This window comes from Barbus barbus, assembly GCF_936440315.1.
Source record: "Barbus barbus genome assembly, chromosome: 47".
In the NCBI taxonomy this organism is placed as follows: domain Eukaryota; kingdom Metazoa; phylum Chordata; class Actinopteri; order Cypriniformes; family Cyprinidae; genus Barbus; species Barbus barbus.
The window spans coordinates 2,815,101-2,839,949 of record NC_136725.1 but is presented as its reverse complement, the minus strand read 5'-3'; the positions used below and the strand labels follow the sequence as shown (position 1 = coordinate 2,839,949).

The 24,849-nt window shown below is 35.9% G+C and overlaps 1 protein-coding gene across 1 annotated transcript; it reads left to right on the top strand.

Annotated features, from left to right (window-relative positions):
* The first annotated feature begins 1,347 nt into the window (after window positions 1-1,347).
* Window positions 1,348-24,849, top strand: auh (AU RNA binding protein/enoyl-CoA hydratase). The gene is made up of 10 exons (XM_079410173.1): window positions 1,348-1,644; window positions 1,898-1,965; window positions 3,698-3,785; window positions 5,523-5,609; window positions 6,023-6,115; window positions 7,350-7,406; window positions 20,879-21,066; window positions 21,150-21,200; window positions 23,154-23,201; window positions 23,676-24,849. Exons 1-10 carry the CDS (start codon window positions 1,446-1,448, stop codon window positions 23,751-23,753), a joined length of 957 nt encoding a protein of 318 aa, XP_079266299.1. The 5' UTR covers window positions 1,348-1,445; the 3' UTR covers window positions 23,754-24,849.

Genomic DNA, 24,849 nt, shown 5'->3' with positions numbered 1-24,849 from the left:
TTTAACTATGAACACACTGTATGTTCTTAAGCCACAAAGGATTATAGTTCTCATAATGTTTTATAAGCTTATGTCTTGATTGTTTAAGATCTAATATCTTATTACATTTTATGAGAGGTCATTTAGTGTAAAATGACAAACACAGAGCCTGCTTTTAAAAATCCAAATGGCTTTATAATGTTGTCATAATATTTATGTGGTCTTTGTCTGCCTCAAGTAAAGCAACAGGTAAAATTAAGGCTTTTAAACAGAATACAGTATATCATGTATGGTTTATATTGCACGTGCTGTATTTGTAATAATATCAACACAGTAATATCGCATTGTTTCAGATGTAAAAAGGCTGGCATGAGTTGAACTACCACACAGGTAAAATTTACATTAGCCTCACTGGAAATACTCCAATCTGAACAACCGCCCCTGTTAAGATTTAGTCAAATAATATGCAGATCTTTACCAATGTCAAGATATGAGCTTTACAATACATTATAACTATTAAACATCATGCATATATTTTAATGTGTCAATCTTTATAACGCATTATATATCTAGACTTTATAGAAAGTTATACCTAAATGTGTTCAGTGTATTAAAACATTAATAGCAAAATGAAAAAATGTAAGGACAATATTAGGGAGACTAGGTCATCCGAGGTGACTGTTTGACTAAATTAAAGAAAACTGTCTTTGGTTTGTACACCATTTTCTATTTTTAAAACTACACTTATGATATATTGTATGGTATTGTGTATGATGGAGTATCGTAGTTTTGTAACAACATCCTGCCCAGGGACTGCAGATGCAAATTAGCTTTATAGCTAACTCTGGCGCAACATGCATGGTCCCAGTTAAATAAATGAAATAAACTAAAAAACATGGAAAATCAATGTCCTTTTGATAATCAGCCTAAACTAGGCCTTCAACCAGTGGTGGTTCTCAACTGGTTTTTGCTTCAGGAAAGCAGATTTACTTATTAGAAATGTCATTAATTACCATTGACTGTACAAATTATTAACAAAGACGGAATAGAAGCACAGACATTTTTGGATGAATGTCTCTTCAATGGTTATGAACAGGTGATAAAATGCACTGGTATTGATGCAAACCATGTTTTTCCTTCCTGAGGGTGAACCTATAACATTCTCTAGGCAGTAGAACCATAGGTTTGTAAATAATGAGGAAACTCTGCATACTAGATGCTACTTGACATTGTACTATGCATGTTGTTGGCTCTTGTGAGGAATCATACGCCAGAATGCTAGATTTGTAAGTGAGTAAAGCTATATCAATGACAAACGGCGTACAGGTCTTTATAAATGGCTGTATATTTTACCTACAGATCAGTATGCTGAAGTTCATCCCTCTGCTTATTTCGTGAGAATCCGCGTGACCGGAAACAAATACGTCACTCGCAGTTCAGAGGTGAAAGCCAAGGAGAGCCGAAGCATGGCGTCTTTAGTGAAGTGCAGAGCTCTGTTTCAGCCTTTCCTATCTCAAATAAACGTTATCAGCGGCGTGTGCGGATCGGACAGTGGTTTGCACGCGTTTCTAACCAAGAGAGCGCCTCATTGTGCGCGACTGCACAGCTCCGACGTTAAGCCTGGAGATGACCTTATCGTTAGACACCTGGACGGGGATGACTCCGGTAGAGCACCAGAGAGATCAGAGTTTGTGCATCGGATTCATATGCAATCCAGACACGTACTCTGCAGCTTCTCGCGCAATGCCCCATTATTTAACCCTTTCAGTGCCCTGCTACTGTCTTTAATAAATGCCTGAGTTTAGAATTCTAAATCTAAACAAAACTCTCACTATTATTAAATGTTCCTAACTATATTAGGCTGTTTTAATTTTTCATGCATTTTACTTTTCAATTTGTTGACTTTATTGTGTTTTAGGGATTGTTGTTTTGGGGATTAATCGGCCTCAGTCTAAAAATGCCATCAGCAAAAATCTTGTTACGATGGTGAGTATTTTTACAGTTACTTGTCTAAATGTAATAATCACTATTGGCTTCTACATGAGCTCCTAATAATTAAAGGGGTCATCGGATGCAAAATTCACTTTACAAGTTGTTTGAACATAAATGTGTTTTGGAAGCGTGTGTACACATCATCCTATAATGATAAAAATCCACCCAGTGTTTTTTTTTTAAGTCCCTATTTTAAAATCTCCTTTCTCAAATCAGGCTGTTCTGAGATTCCTGTCAGAATGAGGCAGTTCTGTACAGGCCCCTCCCACGATAGTTGATTGACAAGACCGTCTTACCTTAGACCGCCCTGAGTGAGCTGAGAGCTGTCCGCCGGTGCAGGGGAAGACAAGATGTCTCAGTTTAAGCGATTGAAGTGTTTAGTTGTTGGATGTAATAATGAACATAGCAGTCGTTATTTACTCCCGACATCTGAGCCGCTGAAGACACAGAGGATTAATGTTACTTTCGTTTTGAAGTGAATCTACATAAACGTGTCTGTGTTCGCCCGAATCATTCGTGATCCAGCTTTATCGACAGAAGAAGTGAGTATAAGGGTTTTTATGAATCTTTGCAAATCTCCGTTCCTAATAACGTGCTAGTTTAGAAGTTTACAGTCTGCTCATCACTCCATGGAAGAGAGGGGCGGAGTCAGCAGAGCATTTAAAGCAAGACGGACTAAAATAAAGCTTGCTGAAAACAGCTGTTTTTGACAGGGAAAAAATGGTGTTTTTACTACCATTGAGAAATTTTAACCAAAGTATGTTACAGACTTTTTATTAAGACCCTAAAGAATCATATCAGCTTGTGGAAAATGGGCATCCGATGACCCCTTTCAAAAAAGTGTCAAGAAGTATTGAGAGTCGTGACATCTTTCAAAAGTACCTTGGTATTCTTTGATGCACTTTAGAATTGCCTCTACACTCTAAAAACAAATGCTTTGACGCAAAAAAATGCAACAGTTTGCATCAATCTTTTTGAGTTGGAGCTACTTCTAATGAAATTGTTCAACTGTGAAATAACTTTAGAAGGAACTAAATTTGTGACATACGCATTTTTAAGTTGATTACTCAAAAAAATATCCACTTATCTATTTCTGTTCAGATAGCATGACACGTTAAATTTAACTACTTTATTAGCAACCCAGAACCTAAACCAGAAGCGCTAGTCTTTAGCACAATGTAACCACAAAAACGTCAGCATAACAGAAATGCTTTTAAATATCAAGCATAACAGCATTAAACACTCACAGGCCTTTCCCTTTACTAAAACACTTCATTTCAACATTTATTCTCCAGTCCTATTCAAAGCATGCTGTGAAACCCACTGTTATATTCAATTAATACAGCTTATCATTATATTAAAAAAATCAATTAACACAGAAGTTCTAGTTGAAATTATGCACAATGTAATGAGTTCTGTTGACAATGTTCGCAGCTAAATGTTTCATTAAATCAGTTTTTAACTTGAAACCATTAATTTAAGTTGTGGTAACGGGTCTCTGAATGTCTTTAGAGTGTACTATTGTGCCTGAATAGTATATTCAGTCGCTTTGGATAAAAGTGTCTACTAAATGATAAATATTCCTTACAACAGTGGACCCAAATTCTGGCCATGTGTCTCCTTCCATCATCTCTGAGGCACGAATGGTAGAATTTGATTAGATAACAAATGAGAACTGGAACATACATAATATCCCACTTTTTATGATTTGTTTTGTTTTTGCTAGATGTCAGAAGCTCTCGAGTCATTGAAGAAGGACAACAAAGTGCTTACTGTAGTTTTGTGCAGTATGGTGCCTGGGATATTCTGTGCAGGTATTTAGCCACTGAAGTGTTTAATGCAAATTGTATACAACTTTACTGGGTTTGATTGGATTGTGTGGGTTACACTAACATCCACCTAGTGTTGGTATGATATTATTGGTTTTAGTCAAGAGAAGTTGGGTACATGGGTGGATAAAGTTGTTACTTTTTAGCTGATAGACTGAAAACAAACATGGCCTTCAAAATATGTTGAATTGGGAATCGTACGTAATTAAGATGTAGTGACGCTTAACTTCATACCATTTATACCAATGCAAATGACAGCAAAAACACTAGTACATGTGAAATTTCATCTGCTGCATACGAACGTTTGGTGAACATTGACTTGAATCCAGTTTGCATAGCAAAAATACATTTGAACACACAAAAAGAGCATTATTACATTCTGAGGAAATTTTCAAAAGCATATTTATTAAAAGCTTATTTATTAAAAAAGTAGTGCTGTCAAACGATTAATCGCATCCAAAATATAAGTTTTTGTTTACATAATATATGCGTGTGTACTGTGTATATTATAATATTTATATATAAATACACACATGCATGTATATATTTATATATACATAATAAATATACACAGTACACACGCATATATTATGTAAACAAAAACTTATATTTTGCATGCGATTAATCGCGATTAATCATTTGACAGCACTATAAAAAAGGATAAAAGGGATAATAGTAAATACTTTTTTTTTGTCTATAAATGAGTCACCAGTGGCCTGTTGCATGAAGCTAGATGAACAAACTCTGAGTTTCAGATTAGGTTTAGAGTTGACAAAACCACACAAATCCAAAAGCTCAAAAGAAAATGCATATTGATTAGTCATTTTAAAAGCTGAAACTTGAAACTTATTTATGGGCTTTGTAAATATTTAAATTAATTAAAATGCTAATTTAAAATTAATTGCCAGCTCATATAATAATTTTTAAAAATATAGAATTATGAATAATTATAATTCATATAATAAGGCAGTGTAAATAGCGATAGATTCTATTTAAAACTCATTACACTTATTTTCAGCTTTTTGATTATTTCCTTAATTTTTATTGAAAATAAATGCCTTTCTGATGCGAAATGAGATTTGAAAAGGGAGAAAAATGGTTCGAACTCGGGTCGAACGCGTCAATAAGCATGCACCTTACCATCTACGCCACTGAAACTGATGCTGAATGAGCGTCTTTTTTCATCTTGACTAACTCCGATATAATAATTAGTCTCTGAAATTCTTCTACTCTAAACTGCTTTAATTTTTAGCAAGAGATATGGGGGTGAAAAAATTGCATCTGATATATGACACTTTGCTCACAGCTGATTGGTCCAGTTTGGGTTTGCGATTTCTAACCCAGAATAAAACCTGCTCTGGAGCAGGGTAGCTGTGTAGCGTAAGTTACCACTCAAAGCCAACCCACCTTCTTGAGCCCAAAAACTCAGAGTTTGCTGAAAATAAAAACACACTTACCTGGGTAAAACTTGAAACCGGCTTTGAGCAACAGGCCTCAGATCCTCTCATTAAAAGTTATCATACAGATTACTCATTGCTGCATTAGTCAGTTCAGAATTGAAGTAAACTTGCCTTTAAATTTGACAAGGCAAACCAATGTGAATGTACTAACCAATGCCCGTTTCATTATTCCAAGCACACAGATCTTTGAACTAAAATCAGCTGATTTTCAATGTCTTTCACAAGAACACAACTTTGCATCAACACATGTTTGTCTGAACAGGCGCAGACTTAAAAGAAAGAGCAAAGATGCAGCAGAGTGAAGTAGGACCATTTGTTACTAAAGCAAGAACACTAATAACAGAACTTGGTAAGTTAAACCGCTGAAAACATCAAACTTGAAATATTAATAGGTATTCCTCGAATTTATTTGATATGGCCAATTATTTAACCAAACAGCTAATATTTATTAAGTTAGAGTCACATTATGCTTAAGGTCATTGTGTAATAGTACAATGTAAATACCAGTTGCAGAGATGGATAATGTTTCGAAGAGTTTAATTATTAATAAACGGCTAATGTATTTTACATCCTATTAGCTGTCATTGGTTGTTATTACAGCTCCATTTTTTCAGCCAATGGAAACCCTGCTCTCTAGATATCAGCTCAGCCATTAAAAACTAACAAACAATTGACTGTAAACTAGAAAGGTGTTGATATATGAGACGTTCACTGTTCATTTAATGGTTAATCCAGTTTTGGCCGTTTGATGAAATGTTTTAGGTACTCTTCCCATGCCAACGATTGCAGCCATTGATGGGGCGGCTCTTGGAGGAGGTCTTGAAATGGCTCTTGCCTGTGACATCAGAGTGGCAGGTAGAGCATGTGGTTCATCTCATGAGTTTATATGAACACAGCTGATTCACTCAGTTCAAAATGAATGATTTGAGTTAAATACAGAGTATTATTATTGGCACATGCTTCGAGTGTAAATCCATGTCAGAGATGCTCAAGCTGGTTATGTTGTAGTTCAGCTCCACTGCAAATCAGGACAAGTGTGGGATCAACAACAACCTAAAATGATTTAAATGGGTCATGACATGGATTTTTTAAATTATTATTTTAATATGTTCCTTGAGGTTTACTTATAATGTTAAAGATTTTTGCACACACACAGAATGAGACGTTTTTGGAGCTTGATTAAATAAATGCTTTGCTTAAAACTTGCAGGATTTTTTAATCGTACAAAGACCTCTTATATGCTCAAAGATCAAGGCAAATTTGATTTCTCATGTCATGACCCCTTTAATGGTTTAATAAGGGTATCTTGGTTCACTCAGTGTTGTGAATTAACATTTCTTCATTACGCTGTCAGATAGCAGATGGCTTCTTTCATGCGTTCTCCTCTCACACCCAGATTTAGATTTAGGAAGTCTGTGCATGATGCTATAACAGGTCTTCGAATGCATTTCACACCATATGTTTTCACACAACATATGTTTTTTTCAAATGTGGAAATTTAAGGTCTATATTCAGTGTAATAATTGCACATTGACTCAAAGTTGTGCTGCTGTAAGAAATGTTTATAGAATGCCTTAAAAGTATTAAAAAAAAAAATGTGGAATATTATTTGGTGCTCTTTTCAGATGCCTCTGAAATTGTTTTCATGGTTTCAAACTGTGAAATAAACTGGCTGCCTTTGAGTATTTTGACAGGTGTGAGAACGAAACATAACGGTTCATATTTAATGTGCTGAATAAAAAACAAACTTGTTTGTGAAGTTTAAGTTTTACATTTATGCATGTGGAAGATGATTTTTTTATCCAAAACAAATGAAACTGCTTTCACTTGTTGATCAGTTTATTCATGTGCTGTTCAGTGTCACAAGAAAGTAAGTAATTATCACTAAAGTATTAATTATTGATAATAAATAATACAAAGACATTTTATTTTATATTTATCCATCATAAGCCTGTATATTTTATTGCTGTTTACCTGATTTAAAATGTGTGATTTCAGAAGGCATTCATATTTTTCAGGGTCTTCTGAGATTTATCTCTTTGAAAACAAATAGTCTAACTGATTCTCCACACTTTGACCTATTTTACAGCCAGCTCTGCTAAGATGGGACTAGTTGAGACTAAATTAGCCATCATCCCAGGCGCTGGTAAGTGCCTCCCTCTGTATTTGTAATTACTTCTCAATTATTCTGAAAATCAAAGAATTGTGTGATCAGTTGTCTTCTTTATTGTTTTGGCATTGGTTTGAACCAAAGGTGAGGAAGAACAGTGCTATGATCTCGCTGTAAATGATTGAATGAATTCAGATTCACCCATTCAGAGATTCTCAGTTAGTGTGCTTACAGGCAATTGTCAATGTAGACAGCAAGTCATTTAGGTAATAAAATAAGTTTAGTTTGTGTCTAGTGTTTCAGTAAAGTTTAATTGGAAACTTTTTGCATCCCTTTTTATTGAGTCATATCATGAGACTTGTGTATCATATCAAAAAAATGTGTGTATTGTAACAGACCTATAAGGCAGCTTACTAGGTTTCGGAGCACAGCTTGTATCTCATAATAACAAACTGGGCCAAATATTTCCAACTGCTAGGAAAAGGAAAACCGAACACAATAAAATTATTATTCAAAGAGATGTCTTCTTTAAAACATCTGTGCATCATTTCCTTAAGTTGCTATTTCGTTTCAATTATACAGTTGTGCTCATAAGTTTACATGCCCCTGGACAAAAAATGGAAACTGTTAATCATTTTAACAAAATAAGAGGGATCATGAAAATTGCAGGTTATTTTTAATTTATTTAATACTGAATAAGCTATTTCACATAACAGATGTTGTCCACAAGACAAAATAATAACTGAATTTATAAAAAAATGACCCCGTTCAAAAGTTTACATACCCTTGAATCTTAATACTGTGTGTTGTTTCCTGGAAGATCCAGGGCTGTCTTTCTGTTTTGTGATCTGATTTCTGAGTTGTTCATGAGTCCCTCGCCTGCTATTCTTCAGAAAAATCCTCCAGCTCCTGCACATTCTTTGGTTTTCCAGCATCTTCTGCATATTTGAACCCTTTCCAAAAGTGACTATGACTTTGAGATCCATTTTTTCCACACTGGGGGCAATTGGTATATAACTGGGAAACATTTAAGCATTTATGTAGCCTCTTAAGTGCAGTACCAAATGAAAAAAATCTGATCTTTAAACAGAATAAGAAAAATGTACACATCATCATACTTTTCACAAGTTTACACCCCCAAGCTCTTAATGCATCGTGTTGCCTTCTTGAGCATCAGTAAATGTTTCCACCTTTTGTAATAGCTGTGTATGAGTCCCTCAGTTGCCCTCAGTGTGAAAAGATGGATCTTAAAATCATACAGTCACTGTTGGAAAGGGTTCAAATATGCAGAAGATGCTGGAAAACCAAAGAATGGAGGATTTTTCTAAAGAACAGCAGACAGTTGAACTGCTCAAGACCAATGAGGGCCTCATGAACAACTATCTCAAAACAGAAAGACAGTTGTGGATCATCCAGGAAACAACACACAGTATTAAGATTCAAGGGTATGTCGACTTTTGGGTTCATGGGGTGGGGTTTTTTATAAATTCAGTTATTATTTTGTCTTGTGGAATATATGTAAACATCTTTTATGTGAAATAGCTTATTCAGGACAGTACTAAATAAAAAAATAACATGCAATTTTCATGATCCCTCTTATTTTGTTTCAATTATTAACATTTTGCACATTCTGCAAGGGGTGTGTAAACTTATGCACACAACTGTAGCTTTGTATCTAAAGTTAGAATAGCAGCAGAACTGTAAATATTTCTGATGTAAGTGATTTTCACAGATTTTCAGTGTTGAAGACAGTACTGCATAGTAAAGATTTGTGCTCCAAATTCAATATACAGTATATTATAATTATATACTATTAAAAAATCTAGACAAAGAATGTGGATGCTTTGTGGTTGTCTTAATGTAACAACTATTAATGTGGCAAACCACACCTGTGGTTGCTCCTGTTTGAACTTGCAGGGAATTAAATTAATCTGTTCACTAAAATCATCTTAACATTGCCAAAATGCAAAGAAAATGGATGTTATTTTTCGAGAGAATGTCGTTGTTTGTTTGCAGATGTCACTGCATTAGATACCAAAATCAAACCAGGTGCCGTTTAGAAATGTTCAAGTGTCCAAATACTTTTGGGGCAACTGTAGCTCATAAGATACAGGACTATTCTGCAACAGACAGATTTGTTATGGTTATGATTTATTGGGTGAAGACAAAACCAGTGGCATGTTTTCCAGTTCCCTATCTAGGTACATGTAGTTGAGTTGGAAAGTATTTGTGTTTCAGTATATAGTGTCAGTCCAGACAGCCAGTGAGGTTATCGCTCAAGGCTTGACCTGCAGTCTTCAGGATGAAAATAGGTCACCAGAGCTTTGGCACACGCCCAACCAGTCAGAGCTTTATTAGGCTGAGAGACCCTGGAAAAACCGTGGCGAAGACGTCAGCACAATACTTTTTTTGGTTAGGTGTTGTGCTGTTTTGAACCAATTTGTTTGACCTGTTATCTGAAGATATGAGTGTTGCATCTTTGTGAACATCTGAAAAATGTTATTTACTGGAGCACAGGATCAGTTACAGTTCTGCTTTTTTGTAACAATGGCCAAAAAATAAATAAAAAAATAAGATAAAAGTTGTCTGTAAAGGAGGAGACTCTTTTTAGTGAATGACCAAATAACTTTCAATCTGCCTTCAAAAAATAATGCATGTGGGACATAAGGACTACATTTAAAGACATGACATGGATTATTTTAATATGTTGCTTGAGGTTTGCTTATAATGTTAATAAAGTATTTTTTGAACAAAAAAACAAATATGTGGAAAAACTACCCTTTGTCTAAAACGACCTGTTTTAAGGGGCGTGTCCCTTAACCCTTATGTACTGTTCCGGGTCAATTTGAAAATTTGGAGCTTTGTTTATATTACACAGCGCCTGAAGTAGTCCCCAGCTATATCATAACTAGTTACCTAGCTGGGTACTACTTCAGGCGCTGTGTAATATCACTGCGCCTGCTGCACCCATGGTACAACAGCAAAGTTCCTTGATTATCATGCCGGAACGAGAGTATAGTTCCTAGCCATTTCAGCATAGAAAATCGCAACTTTTCATTTTTTTCATTCGGTCTTAGTGCACGATGTAACTGAGTCAAGTTTTAAATAGGAAAATTATCGAAACTCTTTAGTAATTTTGGATGACCAAATGCTAATGGTCTAATCAGATTCAATGATCTATGCTAAGCTAAGCTAAAAGTGCTACCGCCAGACCCGAAGATCGGCTGAATGGATTCAAAAACGGTAAAACTCAACTGTTTATCTGTTGTAAAATGAGCCTATTTCCAAAAAAAGTGGAGTGTTCCTTTAAGCTATGAGACCTGCAGGATGTTGTAATCGTACAAAGACCTCTTATATGCCAAAAGATCAAGGCAAATTTGATTTCTCATGTCATGACCCCTTTAAGGTTCTTTTATTGTGTATTGTGTGTATAGGTTTTGGAGCCATGCCACTACTATCATTGTATGGATAAAGGGCCATTGAGTATATGATGACAGAACTTTGATTTCTGGTTGAACTACTTCAGACCTGCGGTGGTTTCCCTCTGCTTTATTGAGTCAGGGCATGTTCCTTTTAGGGTTTGATAAATCAACATTTCCAGTTATGGGTACTGAATTAAAGAGTATATGGGAGCGTAGCCTGTGGCTGACTTAAACATGCCAGCCTCTTCACCGCATGAAGCTTATTTCCAATGACTCCGCACATAGTGGGGTCAGAATAGCAAGGAATATTCACACCCTGGACTGACAAATCACATGGCCACATGCCTTCAGCACTCATCAATATGCCAATGGGTAAGAGCAGGGGTGACCTGGATTTGGGCCTTCCTTTGAGATTTTAAAGATCATAACAAACTTTAACTGCTTCGTCTTTGCGACATTAGAAATATTGATATTGTTTATACCATGGCGTGGTCTATGAGAAGGAAACTGCAGTTCCAGTTCTAGCATATGAGGCATTGGTGACCAAAGAATATAATATCTTCATGGAACATGATCTTAATATCCTAATGATTTTTGGCATAAAAGAAAAATCTATAATTTTGACCCATACAATGTATTGTTGGCTATTGCTACAAATATACCCTTGCTACTTATGAGTGGTTTTGAGCTCCGGGGTCACATTTATGTTGACCGGTCAAGTTTTTATAAGAGAAGAGTCTTTGTAGGTCTTTGTATCTGAGTGTGCAATACCAGGTGCGCTACCGAGCATGCATACTATGTCAGAAAAGCCACACACATAGTGCTGCATATGTGATGCAAACATCAATGTTGTTTACAAAACATCCACTATATGGTGAAATCATTTTGAGGTCATACCATAACAAAAATAAGTGTTTATTAATCAATAATTCGCCCCCATAATCATAATTTGTGTGAAATGGAATAGATATTATGGTATTTGATTCTAGTGTACATTTTAGCTGGAAACTGCAGTAAATTGTATTTATAGGAGTGTTTTTGGAGTTTAGTGAAAATGTAGATTGAGGCACATATTTCCAATAAACCTAGTTGGAGTTTGTAAGAGCTGCTGTTTTGCTCTATTTCCATGTGCAGTTAGCAGTTCTGACAAAGTTACTTTTGTTCATTTGCAGATGTAATATACAATATTTCAATCATAATCCTAGTTGTGTGGTTTCATAATAAATCGTCACCTCTACTGCTTTCTTGCAAATTAAATCACAGTGAAATTAAAATTCTTTAAAAACCCATATAAGGGATTTTTAGACCATGGTAAACTGTCAAATTTGAAATCTGACCATAAATTAATTAATTAGATAAAATACCAGATTTTTTTTTTTTTTTAAGTTCCAGTATGTTTGGCTGAAGTGTTTTAATTACCATGCTGTGCTTTTAGACTCTGTACATTCTCATGTCACAAAAGTTGTTTTTAGACGGAAACCAGCCTAATTATACTGGGATTTCTTAAGTTGTTGGTGTGGCCTTAATGGCTAGTCGATTTTAAAAATGTGTAGTATTGCACATCCCTACAAGCATTTTATTTATTTTTAAAATTTTGGTCAACTAAGTTTATCTAGTTACTGTGGATATAGTTAATTCAATTCATAATTCAATTCAAGAGTTTTATTCGTCACATACACAATTATACAGAGTATAACCAGCAGTGAAATGTAGGTCAGGTCCGCTCCAAGGACAGTGCAATTATAAAGTATACAAATATTAAGAGAAGAAAAGTAGAAAAAAATAAAATAAAATAAAAAGATAGATAAAAAATATAAATATAAATGTGCAGGTCAGTATGTTGTTGACTTAAATAGTACTAAGAGGAATGTGCAAAATAATGTGCAAAAAAGTTGTACAGGGTATATAATAGCAGCAATATGAGGTAGAGAAAAATTATGAATAGCTATTGATATGGTGATATTTACATGGAGTCAAGTGATGTTATGACACAGAGTTAGAGTTTAGGAGCCTGATGGCCTGGGGGAAGAAGCTCCTCCTAAGTCTCTCAGTTTTTGCCATCAGGCTACGGAAGCGCTTACCAGATGGAAGCAAAGTGAATAGATGGTTACCAGGGTGATTAGAGTCCTTGATGATTTTGACAGCTCTATTTTTGCAGCGTTTGAGGTAGATGTCCTGCAGAGAGGGGAGAGCAGACCCTGAGATGCGCTCAGCTAAGCGCACAACTCTCTGTAGTGCTTTGCAGTCCTGATTGGAGCTGTTTCCATACCACACTGAGATGCACTGAGTCCATACACTTTCTATGGTCCCTGAATAGAAAGTTTTCAGGATTGCTGGTGAGACCCTGAATTTCCTCAGCTGTCGCAGATGGTACAGTCTTTGCCTGGCTTTCTTTACCTGAGTTTGGATGTGTGTAGTCCAAGTCAGGTTCTCGGAGATGTTTACACCGAGGTACTTGAAGCTACTCACCCTCTCCACAGGGGTCCCACTGATCATAAGAGGAGTGTAGGGCTGCTGCTGTCTCTTCCTGAAGTCCATGATCAGCTCTTTAGTTTTGCTCACATTCAGAGAGAGACAGTTGTCCTGGCACCATGATGTGAGTCTCTCTACCTCGTCCAAGTATGCGGTCTCATCGTTGTTGGAGATGAGGCCCAGAACCACAGTTCACCCAAAAAATATAAACTCTGTCATCATTTGCTCACCCTCAAGTTGTACAAACCTGTATGAGTTTACTAAAAAAAAATATATTTTGAAGAATGTTGGTAATCAAACATTTGATGGTACCCATTGACATCCACAGTACGGAAAAAACTACTACAGTAGTCAGTGGCTACCATCAATTGTTTGGTTACCAGCGTTCTTCAAAATATCTTTTTTTGGGGGGTTTAGCAGGAGAAAGAAACTCATACAGGTTTGGAGCAACTTGAGGGTGAGTGAATGATGCCAGAATTCCGATGAACTGTCCCTTTAAGTAGTTCCAGGCACTCGTAAGCGTATATAACAGCAGTAAAGAAACATCACAATCTCCTTACTGATTAACTCTACAGTAAGTAAAGTCATTCCTTTATAATAAACAAGTACGAGTGAGTTAATGACAGATCCACTGACCCACTTTTCAGTACCTCAATATGCTTTGGTTAGCCTGGCCCAGATTCTTCAGAAGGACTGTTGCACAGATCAGATTAAACCATCTCTGTTTGTCACAGGTCCACACATTATTGCATCAAATATGAAATCACATGCACTCTGAATGAGTCTTTAGAAGTGAAAACAATTATCTTGAATGCTGATTCACCTTTTTTATTTTTTGGGTAACACTTTACAATAAGGTCCCATTAGTTAATGCATCAACTAACTAACTAATACATCAACTGACAAGTTTAATTTTCAGATCGACTTTCTTGAAGTCATAATTCACAAAATCCACTGGCAGCCATGCTGTGGGAAGATTTGTGTGATACTGTTTATTTTCATAGTTCTTCATACTTCCTGTCCTGTGCTGGGAATGGGTGTTACGTGTGCAATGCGGAGGAACAGAAGGGCAGTCCAGGCCAGTAGTATAGAGGCCTTCTGTAACCGGAGAGACATGTGAGACGTGTGTTTTTGTTTGTGAACCGTATGACATCAGTCTGACACACCTTTTAAATAGTGCAAAATGCAGCGATACCAGATAAATGGGGTGGAGTGTTACAGTAGATGTTTGTATGTGCTTGTTTTATCTTGTTCACTGGCCTTTAAGTGTGTTTGTGATAGTGCTGTCAAATGATTAATCACAATTAATCGCATCCAAAATAAAAGTTTTTGTTTTCCTTAATATATATGTGTGTGCTGTGTATATATATATTATTTATGCATGCATATATTACAGAAAAACATGTTATGTTTGTATATTAAATATATATGAATTATATGAATAAATACATGTAAATATTTTCAAAATATATACTGTATGTGTGTGTATTCATATATAATAAATATACACAGTACACACACATATTATGTAAACACAAACTTTTATTTTGGATGCGATTAATCACAATTAATTGTTTGACAGCACTAGTTTGTGAGTCATTGCACAATTAAAGTAATTAAATAAGAATGATTTCTATGTAAACGGTTGCTTTTTGTTTTGTAAATTGTGATATTGAACTAAACGTCGCAATAATCAATATATCGACTTATCACACAATATATGAACATGACCTCAATCATTTTTGGTGACGCAAATATATTGCCCATTATATTTACAAAAACAAAACACTATAAAAAACACAATAACATTAAAAAAAAAATTCTCGCACATAATGTGGTGTAGTTGTGAGGTGCTATTCAAATTTGATTCATCTGCAGATATGGCCTTCTTTAGGGATCTGTTCCTTTGTGCATGCGGAGATCTGACTGCTAAGTAGGGATTTAAGTCAATTTAAGTGTTTTTCAGCATTAGTGTGCATCATTAGTTTACAGAGAAAAGGTCAGGGAAAAAAAATCTGTATATAATTATTTGTTCATTTGTCTTTTTTCTACTTGTTACTTTGCACTTTTTGTTAGAAAATGTTTATTTATTATTTATTCAAGTTTTTTTAAGGTATCTAACATCTTGATACTTAATTTCCATGATCTAAATATGATCATGGAAACAAACCATAAACCATGACCTTGCATTATAAAGTGGTTTTATTATGATTATACATTCAGTGGCATAAAATGGTCTTAAAATGACAATAATATGGCTTATCGCAATTATTTATGGGGCAATATATCGCACAACTAAAAGTTGTTATCGTGACATGCCTACGTAGCAATTTCTATAAGAATGAGAACACAGTTGTGTTGAGTTTTATGAATGAGACCCATAATTTGCATTTAGAAAGAAATTAGTTCCTTTTCAGAATTTAGGCCATTATTATAGGCTCAAAAAAGCCCAATGTAAAACAAAAACCGTAAGGTTCAATCATAAAATGTACACTTTATTTGAAAGTAGAAGAACGATCGCTGCACAGTTTATGTCTTGTCTGTGCATTTTGAGTCTCTGTCAGATTGGACAAGATTAGATTAAAGGCTGCAAGGATTGTGTAGCCCTTCCAGGAACTCCAGCACATGTTTGACTGTGACGCTTTTTCTTGACGGCCGCACTGGTTTCTTGGAATGCAATGTTGTAACACTTACCAGCCTCTGCTGCCGATTTCAAAACAACCCTGAGCTAACCTCTGTCACACTCTTTGCTCTCCATCTTTCTTCAGCGTGTTGACACTGTTTCTGGTAATCTTCTTTCTTCTTTTTTTTTAATTTTTTTTTTGTGGTGTTGTTGTAAATGCGCTGTATAAAGGCAAAGGCCACTTTCTCACTAGCCGGGACTGATGTGATGCAAGGATTTCCCTGAATTTCTTGCGAAATCTCTGACGCATTACACGGTGTTGTTTGTTACTGGCTCAAGTCATTGAGTTTAGTCGTAGCAAATCCATTCATATGGGGAACAACGTTTGATCTACAACATGTATATTTGATCTACTACTGTAATTCTCTAACATCAGGGATTATCATAATATTTAATAAACCATTGAAAAGCCACAGATATATAGTATGTTTGTTTGTTAAAAAATATTGATGGCTAATAAAATGAGATTGCAATAAAAATAGATCGGTCTTATCATTGCTCATAGTTGTATTTATATATTGTGGTTGTCTGTATAAAAGTCACGCACTCTTACAATTACAAAGGCAGTGGAATATTTGCGCTAGTGTCCAAGAACGCTCTGACAGAAATATAGTCAAACTGGAAAGACGGTCAGTCGGTGCGGCTGTGCCCTAGATTCATAAACACTATGATTTATTCATGTGTCTTTTTGCCAGAGAGGTGGCAGTTGCCCGTGGAGGGCTGGGAACTGCTTTATTAGTGAGCACTTATGCAACACGTCCCTGCGCTTTCATGTGTAAACATATTTCACCCAAGAGCTTGAGTAAGAGTTGTGCAACTGAGTCAAAAGATGGCCTGATTATGTGAATTCATGTGAAAGGAACCCAGAAGTTGCTTGATTTCAATAGTGGCACCAAATGTGTTTGCGAAAAGCCCTACAGTGTTTTCACTCTTCAGGAGATGCTGACTTAACTTTAAAAAATTGAGGAAACCCATTGCCAAGTAAAAAGAAAAAAAAAGTAATTTCCTCAATTTTTTAAGTTGTCAACTTATCACTTTTTACAGTGAAGAAGCCTATTTATGAAATATTGTGTGTCATCAAGCAGCACGCAGACTCAGAGTAAAACAAGCAAAGTTTCACAAAAGTAAAATATTTCATTATGTTTGGGGCAAATATCTACACTCCTTGAATGCCGAATTTGGGGGCTGTAGCTAACTGCTGTAATCACTCTTTAAAAAAAAAAATTGTTGTTTCAGCTTTACATAATTTGTTATCCCGCTGACTTCAAATTTTTAGTTTAGACAACTAAAATATTCCAGCTGTCCCTTAAATTAACATCGAGAAACTTAAAATTTCAAGTTGACTAAAACTTTTAAGTCAGCGGGATAACAAATTATTTTAAGTTGAAACAAGTTTTCGAAACAATTATTTTTGCAGTGAAATTATAAAATGGGGTGCACTTAAGTTTTTCATGAGAGGGCATCTGGAGATTGGGTTTGGAGCACCTACTGTGACCCATTAAATATAATAAAAAATATATATATTAATGATAATGATAGTATTATTGCATTTTACTTGTTTTCTAAAATAATAAACAAAATAATAAATATTTGTAATTTATAGTATTATACATGTGTATATATATATTTATAATTATATTGTATTATATTGTATTATTTTTTGGGGGTGGGTCATGTATGCGCACCTGCACACCACTTATGTGCATCCCTGACTCATTAAAGAAATTCACAAAATTTAATCTCCTTCATGTTTATCCAAACCTTTGTCGTGCTGTTTTCTTTGATATTCAATCTTCGAACAGCTATTTTCCATACAACAATAATTCATGTCCAAGAAAGCGCAATAAATAAATAAAAACACCCCACACAAAGAGCCATAAAGGTGGTCCATTTAACTTGTACTTTACTCTTCTTCTGAAGCCAGACGATAATATGTGCATTTGAATCATTCACTGATAAGCTTCCCATCCACAGAACCTTTCTCCATTTTAGGCTACATACTGTCTCTTGCTGTATCTCTCATCGTACGCAGCTGCTCTCAGTTATGCCACATAAGGAAACCAGTTTTGAACCAGTGGCATTTTTTAAGTGGAATGCAGATGTGATTATCGCTATTTGTCTGAAGAACAGACTGTAATTTATCATAGGACCTGAAATCTAGTGCACAAAAACATCCTTATTACATTCCAGATATCATTTGATCTGCTTTTAAATATGATCTGATGTTTACTTGCTTGTGTCCTAGAACTTGACAACCCTGCTCACTGTGAACTGTTCTGTAGCTGGATGGAAAAGATCTGCGTAAATATTCAAGCATCTAATTTCTATGGGGAAAACATGACAGCATATGGGTTTTAATTGAGAATATTTGCAGTAAATAATGAGAGAATCTTCAGTTTTACATCAGCTGTGTGATAGAAGACTACAGAAGTATTTATAACATTGAAAACTGCCTTGAACTTGAACTTGAATGCATTAAATTTTCCTTCTAAATACTTGTCATGCCTAGAGTAGCTAAACCGGTAAAATGTTTTCAACATACTTCCTAGATAGCAACGAAGTTCATTTCCGGGTGTTGAATAGATAGGATTGTAGCTATTGTTTAAAAACATTTCAGCTTGTCATGCTTATGGGGTTAGACCGGTTCAGATTGTCAAACATCGACACACACTCACCTCGTGCCTTCATTTCAACTGTTTCATTTGAATGTTGACTCGAATACAAAATGATTAGGGCAGCATTCCCTGTCTCAATTGAATTGCATTGCAGTGGCCATAATCACATCCATTTCTGTACAAGTTGACTGTGACCTTGGTTGCCTTTTGAGTTGCATGTGTCCAGCTCCTTGTTAAGGTTCATCTGAAATAAATTAAAGCTCCTAGGAACATGGGTGCAACCCATAAGTTGTGTCAATCATTTGTAAGACCCAGTCTACAGACTCCTCATTAAACAATTAGCTTTGTTTGGTAGTTTTCTGAGACTGGTGTTTCTAATGCTTTGCCTCCTCTGTGAGTCAGTATCATGCTGAAACAGGTCATGAGAGCTTGTCTTTCAACGGTGAAAGACCAACACCATTCAATGTGTGCAACAAGCACTGATCGCGTGAGAGTTTCTAGATATTTGGAGAGTTGGACTGAGGCACCGTTGAGATGCAGTCTTTTGTTGCAACTGAATTAAACATGCATTTCTCAGATGATTGTGTCAAACAATTGATATTTATATTTAATATTGTATCATGGTTACCATAAACCTATTAAGCAACATAACTGTTTTCAATACTAATAAGAAATGTTTCAGATCATCTGTGCAATCAATGTCGACGATATCGCTGGAAATTAAGTGTCCCCAGCCAACAAATCCCAAAACAAATCAATAAATAATACAAATAAAAGAAATCTCTTCATATAAACAAACTAAGGCTTTGCTTTTGCTCTTTCCAATTAATAATCAAGCCAAGCACTGTATTTCAGTCACGATCCATACAAAATGCTGCATGCATGCATTATTAGCAGTATTTGATTGTTTATTTGCTTAATTTGAAGCAAAAGCAGAATGGTCTGATTTTAGATTTATGAAACTATACTAAATAAAACACCTGAATGAAAGCGAAACAGCAGACGGGCTGAATGAGACCCAAATTCACTCTCTGCCAGCAGGTGGCGCTTATGGAACAGCAGCAATACCGCTGTGAACAAAGCAGCACTGCTCTTATAAACACTTACTGCGTCCCAATTCGCCTACTCATACTATGCCCTAAAAATATGTGCTCTTTTTGTGAAGAAAAACTACATACTTTTGAGTGTGTAGCAGAATAGTAGGCAAGCTTTGGGACATACTACTTCGTCATAACTGCATCTTTAACAGACGCTCTGTTGCTTAGTTACGTGCACCCTGTAACTGTTTAAACTGTACTGTCAATCATCTCCTCACAGTTAACAAAATCCACATTTAATTTAATTTCCTACCATATTGGCGAGAAATTAAGAGGCACGTTGATCTGCAAGTCGAGGGTCTATCATGCCACCCTCTTCATATGTTTGCATAATGATGCAATTAAAAGTTAATGACCAAACATATCATTATAAAAGTTCACAATGTTGCTACAAATGAAATATAATGCTTGTAACATTAAATATGTATATTTTTAATCAAGTTAGCTATTGATTATTAAAAATTGTTCTCGCATATCTGCCATATTTGTAGTTTTTAAACACTTTTTTTAATGCGTGTTTGTAGTGTTTGTAGCACCACGCAATGTGTTGTGGGCAATATTAGCCGTTAGGGTGCGCATTGAGCTGCACTTTGAATTTTAATCTCAAGTAGTAGACCATCCGGGAATCTTTGGCATACACTATGATTTGGGACATACTAATTCTGTTTTCGTATACTATTTAGGACAGATAGTATGTGAATTGGGATGCAGCAACTGTGTCAGTCAAAGCCATTAAAAGGCAAGCCCGCAACTTTTAGCCAAAAAAGCGTAATGGCTAATGCTAACGCTTCCGGTCTGGCAGTACGTGGGAAGGAGGACCAGAGGCTTTTTTTTTGCTTGTTTTTTTGTCAGTGATGTCAATGGAGGAGAGGCTTCGCTACGCTGAATAAACAGCTTTTTAGAGGAAACGGCTTATTTAATTAATTGACAGCCTATCTGCTAATCTTCAACATGTTTTACACTAAACAATACTTTTGGATTGAACTATTTTTAGAGTTTACCACAAAACAAATGCTGTTTTGTTATATTTACAGTAGAAAATTTACAAATATCTTCATGGAACATGATCTTTACTTAATATCCTAATGATTTTTGGCATAAAGGAAAATCAATAATTTTGACCCATACAGTGTATTGTTGGCTATTAGTACAAATATACCCCAGAGACTTAAGACTGGTTGTGTGCTCCAGGGTCACATTTGTCATGTTCTGGCTGCAGGGGGAACTCAGCGTCTGCCACGAACTGTAGGAGTGTCTGTAGCTAAAGAGCTGATATTTGCGGCGCGGGTGCTGAACGGTGACGAAGCCAAGAGTCTCGGCTTAGTGAATCACGCTGTGGAGCAGAATACGACTGGAGATGCGGCGTATCTGCGAGCTCTGGATCTGGCCCGTGAATTCATCCCTCAGGTATGAACACTTGTGCTGGTCCATTCAGAGAGTTTCTTAGTGTACACTGTTCTAATGGAGCTTCGACGATTGTTCTCTTGAAGGGGCCAATTGCAGTCCGAATGGCGAAGTTAGCAATCAACCAGGGAATAGAGGTAAGATTGCACGTGACTTATCTGACCAAAAATAGAGTTATTTTCTTGTGCTGTAAGCGAGGATATTTGACACAACCTGTCTGTGTTGACATTTGCTACCAGGTGACTTGTATCTTATTGCCATTGGCATCACAAAAAAAAATAAGGGAAACATTATCTCCTCTATTTGAAAAGATATGTTTATTTTCATATTGTGCCGTCCGTAAGCAAACATATCAGAACAGACATACTATGATGCATAAGATAAACCGCTGTGCTGTACTACCTACTGTACAGCTCTCATTTCTCCATGTATAAGCTTACCAGTGAAAGTGTGTTTGTATGTGAAGTCATTTGCAACTGTCATCCGACATACCAAAGAGAGAGTCTGCTTCATGACATTACCTTGACCCCAGAGGCCGGCCTGTCAACACCGCAGATCCCTCAGGCCACAGGTCCCTTAGGAAGTGACCTAACAGAGCAGATACCTCCTCAGCTTTTTTGTTGAAGTCATTAAAAGAGGAAAATGCCAACATAGAGCATTTGAAAAATGTGCATCTACCTGCATTTTTTTTGCAAAACTCCAAAAACATATCTGTACATATGGTAACACTTTAATTTAGGGACCACTTCTCACTGTTAACTACTGTAGCACGCATATTACTAACATATGTGCTGTTTATTAGTACTTATAAAGCACATATTAATGTCTTATTCTGCATGACCATATTTTAGATCCTTTAATCCACCCCATATCTAACTACCTTACTAATTATTAGTAAGCAGCTAATTAGGAGTTTACTGAGGCAAAAGTCGTAGTTAATAGTTAGTTAATAGTGAGAATTGGTTCCCAAACTAAAATGTGACTGTACATACAATTCACTGCTGTTTCCAGCTAAACTGAACACTAATGCCAGTAAAGCACCAACAGATTTTATTTCTTTATCACACAAGTTATGATTACTTATTTCCATACAGTTCCTTGCACAATACCATGTTATGACCTCAAAACCCTTTTATCATAGTGCATGATTTGTGAACCCGTGCATTTTGCTATTTCCATCACATAACCAGCTCCATATGTATGGCTTATCTAAAAAAAGTAAACTTGCTCAGTAGCACACCTGGTAAAGCATTGTACTTGTGATGCGAAGTGCTTTTATTCGAGTCCCGTAAAACACAAACAAGATAAAGAGCTCAAAGACTTGTAGAAGTAATCTAAAACAGCATGGTTGCCTCAGCAAAGTCACTGTTATCTCACATTTGCTTTTGTTAACACTATCGTGCTGCATTATTTCAAACCTGATACACCATACACCAGATTAACTTTTATCACCAATTACTGGACATTTTGTTTCAGAACTGCCATGATGTGTATAACAACCAATGTAATAAAACTTTGCCAGATTTACAGTATTCTGTCTTGCATAAAACCGAACGTGCTTTTAGCGCCACTCACCTGACATTTCACTTTGAAGGAGTAGTGAAACCTGCAAGAAGCAATGTCAAATCATTTTGCACAAATGCTGCCACACACAGTCATTTCAATGAGCCTGGGTTGAAAAAAACAATTCTTCACTAAGGCGCAAAATAGCTTCTTTGTGTCTGACCTTTTTTTATTTTATTTTTAGAAGAGCAGCATACAGAAAGAGCTCTATTGAGCCGCTAACGCCAAAGGACATTTTCTTAAAATTGAGTTCTTTTTCTAATGAAGGGTTCAGATATTTATGTTTTTTGTGAAATGCCAAGGTCACCTAGAAAAGTAGGTCTCTTTGTTGTCATGAGGAGCTCTTGCACTTATTTATAGTTTGTTTCCACAGCTACAAGGAGAAAAGAAAGTGTGTTGTGTGTGCATTCATCATCATTTCAGACTTAAGTTCTCTAGCGGCTAATACAGTAATTGTGGTTCATATAAACAGTTTGCGAATGACAACTGATGGCACAAGACTGGTGAATGTTGTTGACTTGTTCCAGGTTGATTTGAAGACCGGATTAGCTATTGAAGAGGCATGTTATGCTCAGGTATGTTTACACAATCAACATTTCCATGAATCTTGAGAATCAAACTACAATTTTGTTGTATGAAATATTGTTCTTATATTGTTGGGTTGGGTTCCAGAATTAAAAACCCCATTTGTTTTCAACATTGAGTAATTTGTTTTAACAATGCTGAATAAACCTTTCAAGAGTCATTTCCATGTGGGTGGCGCTCTGACAAATTTACTGGAGTTCGAGTCCCAGCTTGAGGTCTTTTCCCAATTTGGTTTCCCCTCCCTTTCCTGTTTCTCCTGCCAAAATGCCTAAAAATTTAAGTTTATCAAAAGAATGCATGTAATTCTTTAATTTTATGTATTAGCCACTTCAAGTGTTGACATACTGCTCTTCATGAAGAGAGCGAACGCTGGCCTAGATCACTCAGAGGAAGCCACTATATTTAGCTCTTAAGAAGCACAGCTTCAGTGTTCCTCTGATATATGCGACTCTGTTGTCTCCTAGGTGATCCCAACCAAAGACAGGCTGGAAGGCTTGCAGGCGTTCAAAGAGAAACGTCCTCCTCGCTATAAGGGCGAGTAACTGCGGCCTAACCAACCCAATTACAAGCAGCTGCCTTCTGAATCGCCTGCCACTGCTGCCGATTCTCGTAAAGAATGTTGCATATCTGAAAAGTTTGGAGCGCTGCCGATGATGGTAAAACCTGTAGGGTTTGAGCTGAAGTGTTTGAAAGATGAAAGCGATTCCTTCACCTGAGGATCAACTTCTTTTTGCGTGGTATATCCTTTTGTTGTCATTGTGAACTTTCTACCTATTCCTTACGTAATATAAAGAGTCTTTTATTGTTCGTTCTCATCTGTTAAAATAATACAGGGTGCATTTCAAATCAACCCAAAATGGAAACTTTTACAATGTACAGTACTCCATTATACTCTATTGACGATGTGTCCACTTTGAGGAGCATATAACCCAAACTAAATCTGGTTGGGTAGGTTGATTCCAGGAATCAGCGCTGATGTTATGCATCGAAGCTGCTTTCACTTTAAACATATGCATATAAGCTGTTCAATCAACATCCACCCAGTTTTTGCCCTAAGGGTAATGTTTCTAGAAAAGCTGTTGTTATGAATATTTGTAATTTATGCAATAAAGCCTTAAAACGTATCCATACTCCATGTCATTCAACAACAAAACCATTCAAAATGGAAAAAGCTCCAAGAAAATGCTGATAAGTACTGAAATATAAACTTTATCTCACTTCCTCCAAGTGAGTATTGCCTTCAGGTATTTACGCACGTTATCTTACATCCTGCTCTTCATAATATCAGGCCGTTTAATATCAGGCAGTAAAATGTGTCTGTGTGTCAACACTGGCATAAAACAGCTTTATTCATGCTAATGTTCAAAACAAGGAAACGTATAACAAGAAAATTATATATGTAAACACCACTTTATAGTTTATTTTTGTAGTGTAATTTTATCCAAGTATCAAAAAGCAGAAATAAAACTATTTGTTCTGCATTTGTTTTCAGGATATTACTTTTTTAAATAATTTTCCATTGTCTTTTTACATCTTTTTTTTTTCCCTTGTCAGTAATCAAGAGTAACTTGATAAATCAAAAACTTTAAAAAACTGATGATTCAAACTTGATAAATCAAAAACTTAAACACCTGAATA

Bases quoted from the DNA above. Each gene is read 5' to 3' on its own strand.
- auh (XM_079410173.1), top strand. From the start codon at position 1,446: ATGGCGTCTTTAGTGAAGTGCAGAGCTCTGTTTCAGCCTTTCCTATCT. The intron at 3,786-5,522 runs GTATTTAGCCAC...TTGTCTGAACAG, and splicing joins GCCTGGGATATTCTGTGCAG to GCGCAGACTTAAAAGAAAGA. The intron at 5,610-6,022 runs GTAAGTTAAACC...GAAATGTTTTAG, and splicing joins AACACTAATAACAGAACTTG to GTACTCTTCCCATGCCAACG.